The sequence below is a fragment of the Notothenia rossii genome, assembly GCF_949606895.1.
Source record: "Notothenia rossii genome assembly, chromosome: 4".
Classification (NCBI taxonomy): Eukaryota; Metazoa; Chordata; class Actinopteri; order Perciformes; family Nototheniidae; genus Notothenia; species Notothenia rossii.
The window spans coordinates 65,095,477-65,115,282 of record NC_136902.1 but is presented as its reverse complement, the minus strand read 5'-3'; the positions used below and the strand labels follow the sequence as shown (position 1 = coordinate 65,115,282).

At 38.7% G+C, this 19,806-nt stretch overlaps 1 protein-coding gene and 1 long non-coding RNA gene across 9 annotated transcripts; one reads left to right on the top strand and one right to left on the bottom strand.

Annotated features, from left to right (window-relative positions):
* Window positions 1-1,078: 1,078 nt before the first annotated feature.
* Window positions 1,079-1,570, bottom strand: LOC307036382. Its single transcript, XR_013807342.1, has 2 exons — window positions 1,435-1,570; window positions 1,079-1,333 (listed from the first exon to the last, which is right to left on the bottom strand). It is a non-coding gene; the product is annotated as an uncharacterized lncRNA (long non-coding RNA).
* Window positions 1,571-12,741: 11,171 nt separating this feature from the next.
* Window positions 12,742-17,633, top strand: LOC307035312 (uncharacterized protein). 8 transcript variants are annotated; one of them, XM_079674453.1, is made up of 14 exons: window positions 12,742-12,879; window positions 13,024-13,125; window positions 13,220-13,452; window positions 13,580-13,661; window positions 14,105-14,198; window positions 14,627-14,753; window positions 14,915-15,052; window positions 15,194-15,311; window positions 15,400-15,491; window positions 15,730-15,847; window positions 16,033-16,137; window positions 16,220-16,417; window positions 16,505-16,684; window positions 16,892-17,633. In XM_079674453.1, exons 12-14 carry the CDS (start codon window positions 16,387-16,389, stop codon window positions 17,125-17,127), a joined length of 447 nt encoding a protein of 148 aa, XP_079530579.1. In that variant the 5' UTR covers window positions 12,742-12,879; window positions 13,024-13,125; window positions 13,220-13,452; window positions 13,580-13,661; window positions 14,105-14,198; window positions 14,627-14,753; window positions 14,915-15,052; window positions 15,194-15,311; window positions 15,400-15,491; window positions 15,730-15,847; window positions 16,033-16,137; window positions 16,220-16,386; the 3' UTR covers window positions 17,128-17,633. The 8 variants fall into 8 exon arrangements, 7 of the variants coding, with proteins under 7 accessions (XP_079530579.1, XP_079530580.1, XP_079530581.1 ...); XM_079674454.1 differs by lacking the exon at window positions 13,580-13,661; XM_079674455.1 differs by lacking the exons at window positions 12,742-12,879; window positions 13,024-13,125; window positions 13,220-13,452 and having other exon boundaries at window positions 13,651-13,758; window positions 14,634-14,753.
* Window positions 17,634-19,806: the final 2,173 nt, after the last annotated feature.

The following is a 19,806-nucleotide window of genomic DNA, read 5'->3' as shown; positions in this document are numbered from 1 at the left end:
ATATTATATCCTTTTAAAAACTTATATTGAGCTTTGATTTATTTCAGGACAAATTCTTTTTTACACACTGCCCACTAAACATTTAATTTCAAACCATCATCAAAATACCACATATAGTACAAACAGCCACACAAAGGTAATTTAAACACGAGGAACAGCTGATTTAATATAAGTTGTGTAAACTCAACCTCCAGGGGTGGGTAAGAAATCTATATTCTATAAGGTAAAGAGGCTTCATTCACTTTTAGAAATGTTGACAGAAATGCAATCGACGCTCAGACAACAGTCTTACTACTGTAAGCAGGTAGAATCAGAAACGTAGAAACAGGAAAAATAAAGGTAATGCAATAAACTGTCAGTATTTTGAAATTGGTTATGCTATGTTTAACAATATATTGCTCTTGGATAGATAACATATGCTAGTGTATTAGTTACGCATTTATACTATTCTTCAAAGAGGCCCTTTTTTGGGTTGTCCCTTTCCTGTGTTATATAGATTTTTGGGCATAATGACATCACTATGTAACACTCTTGCATCTATAGGCTAGTGCTTCTACCGATTGATGTTGATAGGCTAAGGGGCGGGACATCTCTAAGCAGATGACCAATCACAACAGAGTCTGCCAGCTAACCAATCAGAGCAGACTGGACTCTGGTTTCAGACAGAGGGTGAAAAGAGGTGCTGCAGCACAGGCAGTATGACAAAAATAAAGAGCTTTTTGAAAATTAAAGCATGGAGACATGTCACAGTAGAGACACACAATACAAATATGTACCTGAAAGTGAACGAAATTATGTCCTCTTTAAACTGCAATGCTGTTCATGCCATTAAAGCGAATGTAATTTAATTGAAAGGACAAGATAAATGGACACATCATTAACACAACAAACTAACAAAATCACCAACTCTATAAAACAAAGGGTAAACTTATTTTTTGGGACATTTCCTAAGATGGCTTACTGTAGAATCACATTGTAGGTCAAAATGTTTGAGACAATTGATTGGAATTCCATTTGTGATGCTCATTGTATTACAACATGTGCTCTAAAAAGTTGATAGGCCTTTTGTCAAAACATGTTGACAGCTGAAACTTTTTTTTATTTCCCTTTGAAAAACATTAAAACCAACAAAAAAAAGGAAATAAAAGGAATGACAACACATGCATATTTGTATTAGGATGATATAAGCATTAAGCATTTTATACAGAAACATTTTGTGGGGTTGATCACTTATTGTCCAACAATCAATTCCAACAATGGCTGCTGAATCTTCACCACTTCGAAAATGTCAGAATGATTTGCTCATTTGCTTTGGGAATGTAACATCCGATGCCTATAAAAAATAATGAGACATAAAGTTTATCATAATCTGATTTAAGGTAAAGTCACATCTTAAGAAAGGGTAATCGACAGACATTTGAATAGTAGACTTACCAACGTCCGGTATTATGACTTTGCCATCTGCAGTCTTGACCATTAGCTGCCAGTATGTATGGTCTTTATCATTTCCAGCCACCCCATTCACACTTTCCAGGTACGGGCCATAGTGTGGATCATCTGAGTATGTGAACCTGCAGGACCAAACAGAAGAACAATTAACAACTATAAATTAAGTTACTTGGAGTATTTGAAAAAAACTGCTGCTACTATGAGCATCACAGAAGCATTCAGGTTGAACCACAACAACCGCAAGATAAGTCTCTGGCAGAGGATCGGAACACTGTCAAGGTTGTCCGAGTTTATTAGAGTTCCTTCTAAAGTCAAAAACTGATTTTACGATCTTACTTAAAGTTTGCATTTGTGTCCATGAGTCCCTTCAGCGCACCCAGCAGGATCCCTCTGTAAGCCACATGTGTGCTGAAGGTCAGACGTTTAATGTCATGCAAGCTGTTCTCCACCACCACATCAATGGGAACCTGTCTAAAACCTGAAATAAAACAGGGGGAAATGTATTTAAAATGTAAATAATCACAATTATTTTGGATAAAGTTTTATAAATTGTCCTGAAGCTTACTTTGAGTCAGAGTCCCAGGAAGCAGCAGCAGCAGGGCTGCAGAGAGCACAACAGGGATCATCATGGCTGAGAGTGAGCACTGTACTGCACTCACTGTTAGTCGTCCCTGTTTATATACTGGAACAGAGTAAACGTACTTTATCAGATTGAAAAAGCCTGATTATAATTCCGTAGAGCCAACTCAAATGTCACCTTGAAGTTACGTTATGAAATCATGTTTGCACTCAAACTGTACAATGAACAATGACCTTCAAATATGTTGCATCATTTGTCAAGATGCTCTCCTCACCGCGTAGTAGGCTCACTGTGGGTAAAAAAATAAAGAACTGTGAAGAAAAGGGAGAAAACTCTTTGACTCATATGTTGACAAATATGACAGACAAATACGATTTCACAAGAAAACCTCACAGATTAACAATAAAAAAGCTTAAAATGTTGTTGTTTTTTGTTTTCATTATTAAGGACCCTGTTGCTTTTCTCTGCCAGGTTGTATCAATCTAACCACAATACACCCAAGCCAGTATATATATTTGTCTTTGTAAATCAAACTTTAGGCAAGGGCAAACAACTTGTGTTATCTTTACCAGAAACACACATATAACATGACTGTAGTGCAATAGGTTAGCATGTGTTAGCATCAAACTGTAACACAATTAACATTCTTCACTCCCACCATGTTGTTGATGTGCTTTGCCAGCAGATGTCTCTGTATACCTTCGGAAGATTTCAGTATAACCTAAGGAGATCTCAGAAGACATTTTATTGAAGGGACAGTTAATAGGCAATGTTTATCTGTATCTAATATGTTATTATTGTTGTTCTTGTTGTTGTTGTTGTTGTTGTTGTTGTCTACCAAACTAAGGCAGTTTTCCCAATGCCCTTGTGATTTTTCTATTAAGGCAAGTAGCTGTAAGACCCAACATTATCAGGGTGTAATGAACAACATTTGAATACTTGAACCTGTGCCCGCCTTTTCAAACTCAAGTGGTCCTTCAGGTACAACCTCTAAATCTGGCGCTCTCTGAGATAGACCAAGTAAACATGTCCTCATAAGTTAAAAGCACTATATCAGATTCAAATGGTTATGAGTGTTTGACTTAAAACTGATAAAAGTGCTCTGTATGTCACACTGACGTGAGACATTTGATATCTAATATTTAGAAATAAAACTAACTTGGTTATTTCTCCAAAAGGTGGTCGAAATGGGGAACCAAATGTGCAAATCCTGTTTATTAAATGAATGGGGAACAACGCAGAGCCATGGGCCCTTTCTCATTTCTCTAACTCCCCTCCTCGACTCCACTCTTCGACTCCCCTCCTCGACTCCTATCCTCGAGACTTAGTGCCGCCCACAGGACATGCGAGCGGAGGAGCCGAGGAGGGGAACCGAGGAGAGATGAGGGAAAGCAGCAGGCGGTTAGAGAAATGTGAACTCCTCTCCTCTGAGCGGTCACTTTAAAGAGACGTCCATTAATGATGACAGGAGGCACATCAGCTCTCAACCTGTTCAAGGGACACCTAAAGACGCACTTATTTAAGCAGGCGTTTGAGCAGTCTTAGGCCGTTCATCACGTCACTGTCCTGTCACTGTCGATCACTGGTCCTCTTGCACTTGGTTTCATGTTTGTATATTGTTTTTAAGTTTTTATTCTATTTTCCTGTCATGTTATGCTTTGTTATTATTATGCCTTAGTGCCATATTGGCCTAATTGTTTTGACTGCTATATTTTGTACAGCACTCTGTGCATTCGTGCTGGGAGGGGTGCTTTAGAAATAAACTTTTACTTACTTACTTACTTACTCTCTGTCTGATGGACAGATGAGTTCATGACACCTTATATATTTACTTTGATTCATTCACAGTGCGGTACCTCCTATGGATAATTTACAAAGGCTTTAAAAACACAGCAGGAGCCCAAGACAATTATAAAACTTGTCATTATTTTAGTATAGGTTCAATTGGTTTTATTTTCATAAACGGTTATCAACCGTTAGTGCCAAAGCAGTAGGCTATAATATACTAATTACTGCTAGACTACAACCACTACTTGTTTAGCTTGCACAAACTCAACAAAGCTAGCGTTAGCTGGCTAACTGACGTTATTTTGCCGCTAAACTGCACGATATAAAACGGTGGTCTTCAAAGCGGATTTAATCCTCAATCACAATAATAATATTCAAAGTAATACTGGGCAAGTAATGGGCAAAACTTACCGTTGATTGACACGCCATGTCAGCAGACTGGTAGCGACACGAACCGTCAAGGCCCCTACACACGGCGGCGTGCGTTGTCGCTTGCCGGCGGGGGGGGGGGCTGAAACTCGACCAACAACGAATCACATGAATCTCCCGCCCCAGACACACAAGCACGCGGTTTGATTGGCTGGAGCTTGTACTGGCATATGATTCGATTGGCTGACGCCTCCGTCGAGGCGGCAAAAGTAGAACATTGCTCTACTTTTGCAGCGAGCACCGCGAGAGAAGCTACGCTTTGCTCCCACAATGCAGTTCGGCGAATCGTGACGTCGCCCCATTCAAAGTGAATGGGCAGAAGCGTTGAAGCGGCAACACACGCCGCCGTGTGTAGGGGCCGTTAGCCCCGCAGTCATCCGGTTCGACCTGACTATGGGTGTGACTGACTCGAGCCTCGTTGTTCTGATAGCTCCGCCCCTTCGCTCCAACCCCCCTCCCTCCCCCACATCTACAGGTGAAAATTACTTTTGCGACACATTTATCGCAAGAAGTGTAGCAAAAGTCTAGACCGCAGATTCGTCAATTTATACTGCCACAGAGCAGATTCGTCAAGTTGTAATGACTGATTTGAGAGGTTGTAATAACCAAGTTGCAGTTGTAATGGAAAATATATTTAAAAAATATGTATTTTTCTGCAAGTACATTTGGTTCACAGTTACGTGGATATTTTATACAAGTGTAAATGTATGCACACAAGCTCAGATTTTTTTTCTGCAAGTGCTCACATCAGGTTTTACAGGCTCTCGCATTTTGCACCATATCTACCTTCAGAAAATTGCACCTTTACACCTTTCAACACTTTGAAGAAAAATCAGGGCATTTTTGCAAAAAACACTCCCCCATTTAAAAACAAATGTGTGTGGTTGTACTCTGTAGGCTCTGTCATTAGTTCAAGCATGTAAGCATTGGCAACCCAGTCTCATGGCATTTCGTGTTCACCAACACGATTTTCCCCTTGTTTTCGTGTTGCACAGCACGATTTTAAAAGCAATGTATTTCTATTGGTAGTCTCACGGCATTACGTGTTATACAGTGCTTAATTTGTAAATCATAAGGTGCCGGAACGCAAAGTACATATGACAGCTCAGGGATGACGAGACGCGTACAGGTCCCGGAACATATACAGAAAAGGTGCTGAAAACAACATGAAAATGTCCACTTGCAACGCTGTGGGACTTACAAGCCTCAATTTCAAATAGTATCCATGGTATAAATGTTATGACGATAATTTATACTTTTTTAGGCTAGTACGCACAACATAGGCAAATGCCCACATCACCACAGGTGGGACTTCAGTATACAGCCAGCAATTAATTTCTCAACAGGTTTAACGTGTAAAAAAAATATTTATTGGGCCTATTCAAAGATTGGCACGACGGACTATTAATAGACAGTATGTTTGCTCACCATATTTAGTTGTTTAAAACACCCCACATCACGAGCTTGTCCGGATTGTCCTCTATCTCTTTTTTTCTGCTTTTACTGCGTGTGTCTGTGGCAGTTCTGTGTCCTTTGGCCACCCAGGACCTCACGTACGGGACTGGATTGAATTAGCCAGGGGGGGTCCAACAAGATTTAGGAAGAGTAAAGATGACATGGTGGATGTGAGCAAAGAGCTACGGTTGGGAGTGCAAATCAAGTTCATTTGAGAAAATCCGCGCCCACATTCAGCACTTGCAATGGGAATGCTGTTGACAGCAACAAGTAACTCCATCAGCTCATCGGGGGTGTCTTTACCATCTGATTCTCTGTACGTTCTGTAGGCCCGTATGACTGCGCACGGGTTGGCAATGTTGAAGCGCTGACACAGTGACTCGACCTCAGTCTCTCCATACAGCGCACCTGCGTCCTCGGGCCAGTATTGTGCGTAAAGCACCTTCAACTCCTCAATGAACTTGTTATATCCAGTTTTATCTGGCATCCGGCCTCCTTGAGATAACATAGGGTCCTCCAAGTTCTTGGCCACAGTTAGAAAAAACTGCTTGGGGTCGAGTGATCTGTCGCTTGATTTTCCTCCATTCAGCGTGATGCCATGGAAAGAGTTTTCCTCAATTCCCCTTTGGCTCAGTTCAGTGTAGCGACCTGGCCGATCCAACATGGCCTCAAGTACCCTGATTTCCCGACAAACTGACTTGTGTGCTGAAATGATGGTAATGTCTCGTTTTTGAAGCTCGACTGCGAGCTCAGATAATTCTTGCAATGCATCGTACATTATGCCTAAATTGTTCACAAACGCATGCAAAGATAAGCGCATAGCAAGCCCACTGTATGTTTGCTTTGTGACACTGTTACGGGAGGGATCTTCTGATGCAGTTGTGAAATGCTTGTAAAGTGCTGGGTAGTTCTTCCACACTGCTTCAACGGTTCTAAAACTTGATGCCACCCATCTAGTGTCTAAAATACGACCTATTTTGCATAGCTGGACATCCAAGCTCTCAGCTGACTCTCTCAGCTCCATTCGATTTTTGTTAGATGTGCTATACAGTGCATATATCTTGTCCATCAATATTTTAAAGTGATTTATAGCACCCATCTCTTTCACTACGTCTGCGACTGCAAGCTCAAGCCTGTGGGCTGAGCAGTGCCACACAGTAATGTTGGGAAACATGGCCTGGAGCCGACTCGCCACTCCGCTTTTACGCCCTAACATAACCGAAGCACCATCACAAGTTACTCCAATGAGGGTCTTAGAGAGAAAATCATGTGTCAAATGCAGGCGCTCCAGAGCAGACAACAGTTTGTGGACAATACCTTGAGCAGTTAGATCCTCTAGCTCTACGAGTTCAGTAAAAATGTTTGTAGGCTTGTCCATATCGGGCAACTGAGCCCTAAGGTATATTATCAAGCAGCTCTTTTTGCTTAAACTGGTTGACTCATCCAGCATTACACTGATTTTGGGAGTGCACTGTACTATTTTTTCAAACAGTTTTCTTTTCATTTCTTCAGAAATATGTTTCTGTATGTTTACACATGCAACATTGGAATGTAAAATTCTCCCCATATCGAGTCCATTTAATTCTTGGCAATCAATCTCCTGTTCGAAGCCATATGCGGGACGGTGGCGTTTAGCCTCCTTGTACGCAGTGCGAAATACGCGAGCTGTAGTGGCCATCTGTTCAGACTGACTATTAATTATAGACTGTCCTAAAGTGTCCACTTTTGCCTTTTCAAGAATGCTTGCTGCTGCTAGGTGAGCCTTGGTACGGGCATGTTCAAATACTTTTTTTTCTGAGTGCGCGTTGCTGTTTTATAATATCTGAAGCAGATGAGGTTACTGTGCATAAAACCCACTCTTTTGCAAGTTTCATCCCCGACGTCTTCTCTGCCCCCAAAGTCCCCACCGCCTTACACGTTGTGCAACCCAAACCTGATTTTCCCCTAAAAAGCCAGGGATAGTAAGTCTGCTTCACTTTTAGCTGAGCTTCTGTCCAAACAGTTGTGCATCCCATCCCTGACCTGTCGCTGGACGTCCCACACTCTTCTACGCTCAATGCGCTCTCCTCTCCTACTGAATCTTCCTGCTGTAAGCCAGCTGATGTTGCGGTTCCGCTCGCCTCTTGCTCCGGCTGTTGTACCGGGCTAGTTGATGCCAGGGTACCCACCCGTTGCTGTTGGTGGTCCACCTGGCTGACGGTAGCTGGCTCCTGTTCCGGCTGGCGGTGAACCTGACCCGCTGCTGCCACGGTGCCAGCCTCCTGCCCGGGCTTGGCTAGCTGTCGGTTAGCTAGCTGGCTAGCTGTTGCGGCGCTAACCTCCTCCTGGTCTTGACCATCAACATGACCGCTGCAGCTGCCCTCGTCGCTGCTTGTGGAGGCTTTTCTGACTCGTTTTGAAGTGTCTATTACCTCTTCCTTCTTTTTGAAGAAAGACAGTAAATGTAACTGTCTTTTTGACATGCTTGCATTGAATCACCGTTTCTTCCTCTCTGCGACGTGCTCCTCATGTGGCGAATTTCAAAAGTGAAAGACGTTTGTCCATTGGTCCAGCTTTTCAGTGCGTCAACACAGATCTCCGACTCTTTCAAATCTTAATCTTAATAAACGACATGAAATTCTTGGGATTTTTTCTGTAAATTAATATCTGCATATTTTATTTCATTTTAACCATTTTTTATTTTTATTTTTTGTGAGAGGTACCGGATCTGCCCAAATAGGTGCCGGAACACAGGGTGGCCAAAATGAAGAGGTGCCGGATCCTGTTCCGGCAGGATCCGGCTCAAATTAACCACTGGTGTTATAGGAAGACCGGAAGCTGTTTGGTTCATGAAAGCATGTTCTTACTCAATATCAAGCCACAATTATTGCTTTTATTTTAAATCGTATAATTTCTGACTTTTGTTGCCGTCTGTGAGGAAAGTAAATGGGGCTGAGAGCCTCAGGATACTGAAATCTGTATTTTTTTAAATCTTTTTTTACATACATAAGTGTCCTACACTAATAATACATAATATTGTTATTATTTCCTTCTAATTTGTTATTCTTTTCAAAATAACACACTGTTATTTACTCAACAATAACACACAATTATCCTTGTTTTTATTTATTGGTTTAATTCCATAATCTCGGGCATTTTTGGCGTCCGTCAGGAACTGAATTTCAAAATAAAAATAACCGGAAAAAGACGTAGGCCTCTAGGAGTTTAGGAAGGCCGAAGGCACTACACTACCCATAATCCCCAGCTATCGTTTAGGACTACGGTCCCCGTGATTAATCTTCAAGCTCTGGGATTGGATGTTGCAGTGGCAGTGCGCCAAGGTTACGACGAGTGTCAAACAAATGGAACGAAACCACGCCAGACTATCCAAAACTGGAATCGAAAGCCCCCCCCAGAACTACACATGCTGGCTATTGTGTTTCGCAAAATCTATATTTTATTGTAGAGATCACTTATAGTATGTTCTTGATTTTTTATATTCTATATTTCTATCATTGACCTTCTACTTTCCCCCTAGGAAAGTATGTACTCTTAATATTCTTTTAATCAAATATAACACATAAAAACAATAATTCAATAACGTGCTTTAACCACTAGGCGTTGCACACAAGGTACGAACAGCCATAATAACTTTTTATTATTAGTGTAGGACACTTATGTACAACATCTGAAGATGTGTAGTTTTATTCATGCTTTCACATAATTTTACAGCATATTGCTATACTATTTCAGACTCAGTGTTTACATTCTTATATTCAAAGAAAATCAGTAATATCTTTAAAAACTACAAGTCCTTTTATATCAGCTGTGCACCGTTATGGTGTAAATATAACCTATCTATGAATTAGATCAAATGTAAAAGTCAGCCGAATTAGTGTTGATACTGCGAGGAGACGTATTGTGTTAAGAGAAATTTAAGATGTTGTTTAATTGTTGATATATTTATGATCCACGTCAAGTATTCAGTTTCTGCTGCATTTTTTCCAGTTTTTCCAAAGGTCTTCTCATCAGGGCTCTATAAATAAAGAACTACGGCAGATCTGTAATATGTAATGCAGCCGAACCGTGTATTACAATGCCGTTATGTGATGACTTTCAAAGAGAAAAGTGAGAACACTCAGAAAAAAGTATTCTTTTATTCTTTTAAAATGTTTTTCCGATTTCATATCATATAAACACCAAATCCCAACATGCATTGCGGCTAAAACATCCAATCAGCGAGCTTAAACCATAGCTGAGGATCTGTGGTAATCGCTCGAAATGCCTACGTCTGTTTCTGGTTATTTTTATTTTGAAATTCAGTTCCTGACGGACGCCAAAAAAGCCCGAGATTATGGAATTAAACAAATAAATTAAAACAAGGATAATTTTGTGTTATTGGTGAGTAAATAACAGTGTGTTCTTTTGAAAAGAATAACAAATTAGAAGGAAAAAAAGATTTAAAAAATACAGATTTCAGTATTCTGAGGCTCTGAGCCCCATTTATTTTCCTCACAGACGGAAACAAAAGTCAGAAATTATACGATTTAAAATAAAAGCAATAATTGTGGCTTGATATTGAGTAAGAACATGTTTTTATGAACCACACAGCTTCCGGTCTTCCTATAACACGTAATGCCGTGACTACCAATATAAATATATTGCTTTTAAAATCGTGCTGTGCAACACCAAAAAAAGGGGGAAATCGTGTTGGTGAACACGAAATGCCATGAGACTGGGGTGGCATTAGAGGTGAGAAAAAGTGTAAACAGTGAAAAGCAAATATCAAAGAGTAATCTAACATTATCCAAGCAGAACCGAGCCAATTGTTACCGCAATCTTTCAATAAAAACAGCATTAGCTCCAAAGATCCCTTACAGATTTGAGAAAGTTGCCAAGATGGAAACACTGACAGCTTGTCCCTTCAAGCCTCCCTCCAAATCCACTCACCGTGAGCAGTGTAAACATAAACAACACACAAGGCTATTGTTAGTACTCAGAGCTGTCAAGCTAAAAGCTTTTTAAAGACCCAGAATATAGATGAGGTGGTCACAGTCTAGCCTTGACCATAATTTATCAGTGGTGGAAGAATAAATCAGCTCCTTTTAATTAAGTAAATGTACCAGTACCCAGTTCCAGACATTATTTTTGGCATTGTATGTTTCTTCAAAATAACAGACATGTTGATAGTCAACTTTTCAAATGCTTAAAAAAAAATGTCAGCTGTCAATTAAAACAAATGTGTGATTTGCTACACAAGGAAGATGCTTGTATGGTAGTATAATTGCTGCCGCTAATACATGTCTGTAACTTGTGCCAATTTCTCAGCTTTCTTTGCCTTTCACTGCCATACCAAACTTGGTAGTCTGATTAATTTGCATTCATATTTGATTTTAACGTGTTAAGGTTTCAAGATTAATGGCGTGTGGCACGTTGGCAGCCTCAGTTTCCCATCCGCCTCCTATCATAGCAGAACTGCACAATGCCACTTGCTTAAAATTGTGAAAAGATTGGTTAAGGCTGTCATGATATTGGTTTAAGGTTTCATTTTGTAAAAACACTCATTGTCATTGAAGGCTTCTAAATTCTCTAATTTCCCCTCCTCGACTCCTCGGTCCTCCGGTAGTGACCCGGAAATGTATTTCAGCGCGCGATGTTGAAGGACATCTAATTTCTCAAGATGCACATCGAGGATCGAGGACAGAGCATCGAGGAGGCTCTCTGGAGGAGCTCTAATCGAGAATACACTGGGTGTTTCTAACTGAATAACTGAATTATTGTTAAAACCAGGGGTGGGGTTTCAAAGGAGAACTACATACTCTTGTTCCTCCATTGCTAATAGAATAACATCAATGCCATATACCAAAACATTTTAATCATACCTTTCCCTCATAATGCTGATGTTGGTCTAAACTTTAATTCACTTAATATTAGGCTAGTTTAAATTACAGCTACATCTATGATCTAACTAACACCTTCTTTTTTTGTTTCAGCACAATGTCGAAAGAAACTGAAAAAACCAACAAACTAGAAGCTCTTCTTCTGCTTGGGGATGCATATGTTGAGGACACACAGGCAAGTTTCTTGTTTTTTTTATACCCAAAGTGTCATTATTTAAATCCAGTTATTTAATGCCCATTTTTTCTCCCTCTGTGTTTCATTACATTCCATGTCCATAAAGAAACTCAACAAGGAAACCCAACAAGGAGACTCAACAAGGAGACGCAAAAAGAAGACGCAAAAAGAAGACGCAAAAAGAAGACGAACCACGTCCAAAAGTGAGCTGGTGGAAGAGAGACCAAGATGGGCAACGTGTGGCCAGCAGCAAACGAAGGAAAAAAAGTTATTCTAATGGTTAGTCTACATTTTATGAATTTAATCAAAGTCAGTATATGTGATTTAAAGTAGCCACTGGTTTAATAATGCTGTTGATACTTCATATTTCTATATATTTGCACATCGATTTTGTCAGAGGACTAAGGACTAAAACCAATAAGCGGATGTAAATGACATGATAATGCAAAAAAAAATACATTGAGCTTTGATATTTGTCATGTTTGCTGAAGGTTGGTGTTTTTGTAACATTTCTTTAAATCTGTCAATTAGCTAAAATAATCTGTTTAATGGGTTTGAATAATTTCCCCCCCAAACAGATGGTACTCCTCCATGCAGTAGTTCCACCATAACAACACCATGTCTAAGCTACCAAGATCCTGGTAAGAAAAAAGCTACTTTTGAAGACTTTTTCTAGATAAGGTATGTTTCATATGAAATGTTTTCCTCATTGTATGTATTTATATTTCGGTATTTAAAGATTTCAATATGCAGAGACTAGAAAACCTTCTACGGGACTCTGAGACCATTAAGGAGCAAGATGTTGGCGATGTGCCACCATTGTCATCTTGGACTCAAAGGCAAAAAGAGTTTCAACAGTGTTGGCAACAGGCGAGGCCACAGAACTTATTAATAACTAAGAATATCGTCAAGATGACCTGCAATCACTGTCTCCTGGAAGAAGCTGTCATCCGTTGTGAGGAATGTATGCCATCAGAGTGGGTTTTGTGCAGAGTGTGATATCTTGGTTCATACAAAACACACTCTGCACAGTAGGCAAACCACCTGTAATGGATTTTACAAGTACATTCCTCCAACAGAGTCTGTGAAACTCCAGGATGGCAAATACATCATTTCTAAACAAGGTTAGTGTCCTATTTTTTAAAAATTGATCAGCCTTTTTTCCCCCTCACAAAAAAACTCATTTTAATCTCAAATTGCATTCTGTTATCATAGTGCTTAATTACAACATTGTTAAATCTCATCCTGATTGTACTTTGACCTTGCAGACCATTTGCTTCCAACATCCTTTCCTTCAAGGATATGTTCTTGTGAAGTTGTTGATGTTGCAGTCTCTGTTGGTAGACCTATCATATTGGTGTGCATAAATGGTAGGTTTTGGTGAAATTGTTTTTTTTAAAGTATTTTTAAACTAATACATTACTCTAATTCATTGTTATTGTTTTTTTCTTTATGTGTTCTTAGGCCGTTACGATCTTAATGTTCCAGAGCTAACATGCAAACATTGCACTAAGAAATGGGGTCCAGAATTCAATGACTTGGTTAGGAGTGGATACTGGCCAGCTACCAGGCAAGCACAGACCCTGTTCCACCCAGATCTCTTCCATTCCTTTGAGGCTATGAAGACGGCAGCTCCAGGAATGTCTAGACAAGCCTTTACTGCAATGTTGGACCAGAGAACAAAGCAGTTTGGAAGAGTAAGTACAAATGTGAAGCTGAAAAACAAATACATGTATTATCATAATAAATATATTTATGGCCAAATATGGATGAGCGAGATATGATACAAAATATGATAACACATATAATGTATTTTTATTTCAGACTGGCAAGGTGAATGCAGATGCTTTTCAGAGAAGCTTTCTGCAGTATGTGTACTGCACATTCGAAGAGAATAAACTCCTGGGTAAAGAGCCATTTGTCTGTCCAGCCTGTAGCCCTGAAATGGTGGCTGTTTCAGTAGATGGCAATAGGAAACTTTACAGGTTCCAGAAAACAAACCAGTAAGTTTTTTACATTGACACAGCAATTGTCCTTAGTTCTTGTATTTTAATTTGACATTGGGATTGCTATTTTTATTTATTTTTTACATTACATGTCATTTGTTAGACGCTTTTATCCAAAGCGACTTACATACATTCAGTACAGTGGACAATCCCCACAGGAGCAATTAGTAGCTATAGTTCTTTCCTGTTATATAGCTGTTAAAACTACAGCTGTTGAATCTAAAATATTTATGTTAGACTTTATAACCTTGTTTTGAAAGATGTGCTTTAAATATAATTATTAATATTATTACTATGTTCAATTTGTAACTAGAGTGGTTATCTAAAATTCCTTTTCTTATAGGAGTGAAGAGCCAGGCTTCTTTGACGGAGTGTTTTTAGCCCAAGACTCTGAGGTTTCCACTTTTGTGGAGGATGTTCGAGGGGCTGTCAAAAGTGTGAGTTTTAAATTAAGCAGAGCAAAATGTATCTCACCTTTCTTAATAACTAATAGAAGTTAAAATAGTAGTAACACAGTTGCCTTCATATTTCTTTGGAGATGGGATAGAAGTGTTGAGACCAAATGACAGGGTGATGAGGTTAGCAATGCGGTCAAACTATCATAAACATTATTGCTGTAAAACTGGATTGAAAAAACAGCTAAATTCTAATCCAGAATATATTACACATTTGTAGCCTTCCAATTATCCAAAAACAGGTTTGTTATTATCCAGGGAGTTGCATATCCAGGTGAATCTGGCAGTCGAGCACAAAACACTTGTGTGTAATAGTTTACATGTTTGATAATACCGTCAGTGGGTCCCACTATCCAGTGTTTTGAAATAACTTCTGATAATTATTCTCTAAAAACGATTTACTTTGGTAGACTGCAGGAAAAGCAATGTGTGGGGAATCTCACTGGAGAGCAGCAAGGGAGACCTCTAAGCGAGCCAACAAGTTGGATGAAGAAGGTGTTGAAATTGCTGTGTGTAGGCATGGATTTCTTCTCAAAGGTTGGTAGTTGTCTTGATCATTTTCAATTAAAATATTTGTAGATAATCTGAAGCCTTACCTTCAATCTGCTTTGTACTCACTGTTTTTATTTTTATTTTTTTAAAACCTTTAAATATGTATAGAGGAGAAATCTTTGCCTATCCGATGTTTCTCCAAAAAGGGTTCCAGAGTGCCTCACTTTTGGCAATGGACGTGACGTGTCGGTATGTACCATATCTTGACAAAGTGTCAGAAGCCTTGCCTCATCTTTAGCCCCTAAAGGAAATGAGACATTGCTTGTCTGTGATGCAAATGCGAGGTGAGGATTTGAATTACTTAAACAACAATTAATGGTAAATCTGACCACTACACATGAGTCTGAACTGATCCAAGACAATGTTTTAAGTTATGAGTTGTTGACCTTGAGATTTGCATCAACATTGATTACCTCATGCTTTAGATTTTTTAGAATGCACGGAACCAGGAGGGTGCCGGCACCACTCTTGGTGAAGAAGTGGAACAAGTAAACAGCTTCTTATCCAGATGTGGCCTAACAACTAAATACATGGCCAAGTCAGGTTTGTGAACTTGTTTGGGCCCTGCCTTCCTGTAAATGTACACATTTATATTTTATAACATTGTAATGAGATGTATTCTTCTTCACAGCAAGAACTGACATGCTCACAGTCCATGCTATGGGCTGGAATCATCGCAAAGAGAATGGCCTCCACATTGCCATGTCCTCTAGATTCCAAAAAGTATGTTTGTGTATTGAAATGGAGATAACTATTTTAAGCTGTAAAATTAGACATTTAAGTCCACCCAATATATATAAAAATTACACCCCCATATAGACATTGCAGTGGTGCAGGACTAGAGCTAGAAAATTCATTAAATATGTTATTGTGTTAATTTCCTCCTTAAAATGCATACTTTTGATTTATTTTCATTTAATTATTTTATAAAATGGCATGATTCTGTTTTGCTATTTTGCAGACAGCAGAAAAGACAGAGGCTGTAACTGAGAGCCTGAAGAAAATGCAGGACCAGTTGAATTGCTCTGATGACATGCTAGAACTGTGGGTTGATGATGTCAAACAGTGGGCCAGTAAAGGTAAGAACAATGCTGTTTTGACGTATACATAGATGGAGTCGGTTCATAAAAACTAAATAATGCTGTCCAAATTAAACTTTGTCCTTTAGTGTGCCTGTTAATGTGCCTGTTAGTGTGCGATGTGCAAATAACAGACCTTGATTGTGTTTGAAACTTGTTTTCTTCTTTTTATCTTATTCATTTAGGAAGTGCATCTGCCAGTCCTGCAGATGCTGGTTGTTTGCAGATCTCAATAGAAGCACTCTTCGTGAGCATTTGCCAGAAAAAGCACTACCTTTAAAGACAAAATGGTAAGCATTTTGGGACATTTATTGGTTGTGTTGATTAAATCCCGTCAGCTCTTTTGTAATCTATGTTTTACTATCAATACAGATCGTAACAAAAGGCGTCAAAAGATCGTCCAAAAGGTTGCCCAAAAGGTTGCCCAAGAAAAGAACAGGTTGCTAGAGGACATCCACAAGTACAACCAGCAACCTGATGGTGACCCTATTGACACCAACTCGGTTGAGGAGAAACTCTCAACCAAATCTGCAGAGAGCATGATCTGGCCTTGGCAGGAACCCAACAGAGGTGCTGTATAAAGATTTTATTTCTAATCTACAAAACTGTAGTAATAAAATGTGTTCATTAATGTGAAATGTTTATATTCATTCTCAGACGGTGTGGACATTCTCACTAAGAAGGGGATGTTTGACCAAAAAATGCTTCTGTCACGACTGACTGAAGAAAAGCAGATCCTTGTGAAGGAGATGATGCAGCACTGTCAGTACCTCAAGGACTCTGTATCAAAGGTCCAGACACTGATGGCCCCAGCTTCATTGATCACACAGACAGGAAGTAAGTGAACCACATGGATTTATTCACTTTAAAATGCATAAGCCAATGTTTTTCAAACCAGCAAAGGCAAACACACTTTAAAGAAGATTTTATCCATCTGTTTGTTTTTATTTGAGTCTGACTGCATTCTAGTCTTTCTTGACCTCAATACAGTTTCTCTGAATAATTTTCACAATTTATATGTTGGCTATATACTGTAACTTGTAGGCTATCCGAATGGAATCACAGAGGAGGGGTACAAGGGCCTTATGTGTCTTCTAAGGAGAAATCTGCATGACCTCAGACTCAAACAGCAGACAGTAGCAGGCGCCTACAGAGGAATTCTGGAACCCAGTCCTAGGCTGGTGGAGGAGGAGGACGAGGACATGGAAGAAGAAAAAGACTGGCAAAGTGACAACAGCTCAGATGATGATGATGAAGATGACGCAGAAGAAGGGACTTGACTTGTGGAAAGTTACTTGGTGCCCTTATGCAGTTCTATAGTTAAAGCGGACATATTATGCTTATTTTCAGGTTCATATTGTGTCCATATATCTGCCTTTACTGTTCTTCATTTTCACAGCTCCCTTCAGCCATTCTGACTTAATAATCAGATTTCAGCTAGCTGACTGTTTTAAGTGAATACAAAGGTAGTAAAGTGACACCAAACACAAAGCAGTCTAACAACTAACCCGTGGTGTTTAGCTAGCTAACAGGCACAATACTAGCACGCTAACACAGCGAGCTAACATGTAGATGTTTCCGTCTGGATTTGATTAAGTGTGCAGTTTTTACATTAAAGCGGACATATTAAGCTTATTTGAGTTTGAAATGAGTGCTTCTACTGTGACATGTTTCCATGCTTTAATGTTGAAAAATTTCTTTTTTTCTCATATTACCTGTGCTGCAGCACCTCTTTTCTTTACTTTGTCATGTGCATTATCATATATTGTAACCTGTGTTTTGCTACATAGGCTCTTTTATCTTACCAAAATAGTAATAAACTTGATTTTGTACATAACTGATGTCTGTAAATATTTACTGATACCCACTTGATATGTTATAACATTATAGAGGTGTCTTCACACATCAAATAATTAGCTTGAACTGAGGTTACAGTCATTTATAACAGAGATTGATATTGGATGTGAAACATAATTCATATCTAACTAGAACCTATGTTGAGGATCGGGAGAGGGACAACAGTTCTTCCAAAAAGCACTGGTAGTGTAAGGGACATCTTAAAGGGTCAGATAATAAAGACAGACATTGGCAGTGTAACGTTGTTGTAATGTGTAAAGCCCTAACACTGAGTACATCAAAGTAACAATTCAACAATATTAACCACATAGTCACCACTTGTCATAGGCTACTATCGGCTATAAAGTTTAATACAAATATTACCAAAAATGTACCCAATACCCATTAAAACATCCAAGTTGGATCATTATTTTAAAAAGCTTACTAATCGGAGGCCATGCATAGGAAATATCTCCCATAGTAAAAACTCATCCACCAGTGGTAAACAAATTTAAATGTATTAAATCGATGTGTGTGGTTGTGGAAATACTGGACGTGACGTTGTGCGATTGCGTTGCCATGCAACAGCTTTGGTTCATGTTAATTTACAAACTCTTCAACTACAACCCTAGTTATATTTAAAACATTTTTAGAAGGCCTCGCGAAATACTTTAATGTAAATTAAAATGTGAAGGAATGTGTGTATAACAAAATACCTCCGTCATAAACACAATACCAGAAACAGACGTAGTGATGTTAAGTGTGATCCTCAGCTGATTGGATGTTTTAGCCGCAAAGCATGTTGGGATATGGTGTTTATGCGATATGAAATCTGAAAACATGTTTTAAAAATAAAATAATACTTTATTCCGAGTGTGCTTGCTTTTCTCTTTGGAAGTCATCACATAAATGGATTATAATACACGGTTCGGCTGCATTAAATATTAGACATCTGCTGTTGTTCTCTCTTTATAGAGCCCTGATGAGAAGACTTCTGGACAAACTGAAGAACTGCCGCCGAAACATACGTGACGTGGATCATAAATATATCAGCAATTAAACAACATCTTCAATTTATTTTTCACACAATGCGTCTCCTCGCAGTATCAACACTAATTCGGCTGACTTTTATATTTGATCCAATCGGTAGACAGGCTGTATTTACACCATAATGGTGCACAGCTGACAGACAGGGACTTGTATTTTTTTAATTTTCTTTGAATATAAGAATGTAATTACTGAGTTGAGAGAATATTCAGGGGATTTGGGTGATGGGAGACACATCTATGGAATCAGAATTTCAATAGCTTACCGTTAAATGACGGATATACCTTTCTGTCTGCAAATCAGATATTAATGTGAAATATTATAGCAATATCCTGTAAAATTATGTGAAAACTTGAATAAAACTACACATATTCAGATGTTACAGTATACATGCATACGTGTCCTACACTAATAATACAAATTAAGTTATTATGGCATTGTATGCTGTGTGTATTTATTTCACAATAAAGTTAATAGTAATATTATGTTTGATATTATGTTTTATTAACTAGACCACATTCTGATTAATGATGTGAAATATAAACAACCCTTAAATCAGACTTCAGTTACACCTGAGTAAAATAAAGGGAAGGTGATTGTCAAGTGCCAACAATCAGGCGAGATATTTGATAGTTGGTGCTTGAAAAGACTAAACATTTATCTGCAGATCCCTATAAAGTATATTCATTACTTGTTATTCTCTACTAATAGTTAATTAAAGACTGTATATAATGGCTATTTTGCACATCCCTTTCAGGATTTCGGTTTATTGACATACAGTATCATATACACAACTACATAAAAAACGTTATGCAATGAATGAAAAGCTTTGGTTGCAAGTTCCTCAACAATAAACTGTCATATTCTGCACATTCATTTTACTATCTACCTACATCTTATAAGAGTAAAATACATATAGTGCCTTATTAGTTTGTCTGTTTTGCACATCCTCCTATTAATATCTGTGTACATCCGGCACTAAACAGTTTTATTGCAGAGATCACTTACAGCATCTTCTTGATTTTTTCTATTCTTTCTATATTTCTATCATTTCTACTTTCCCCCCTAAAATATTC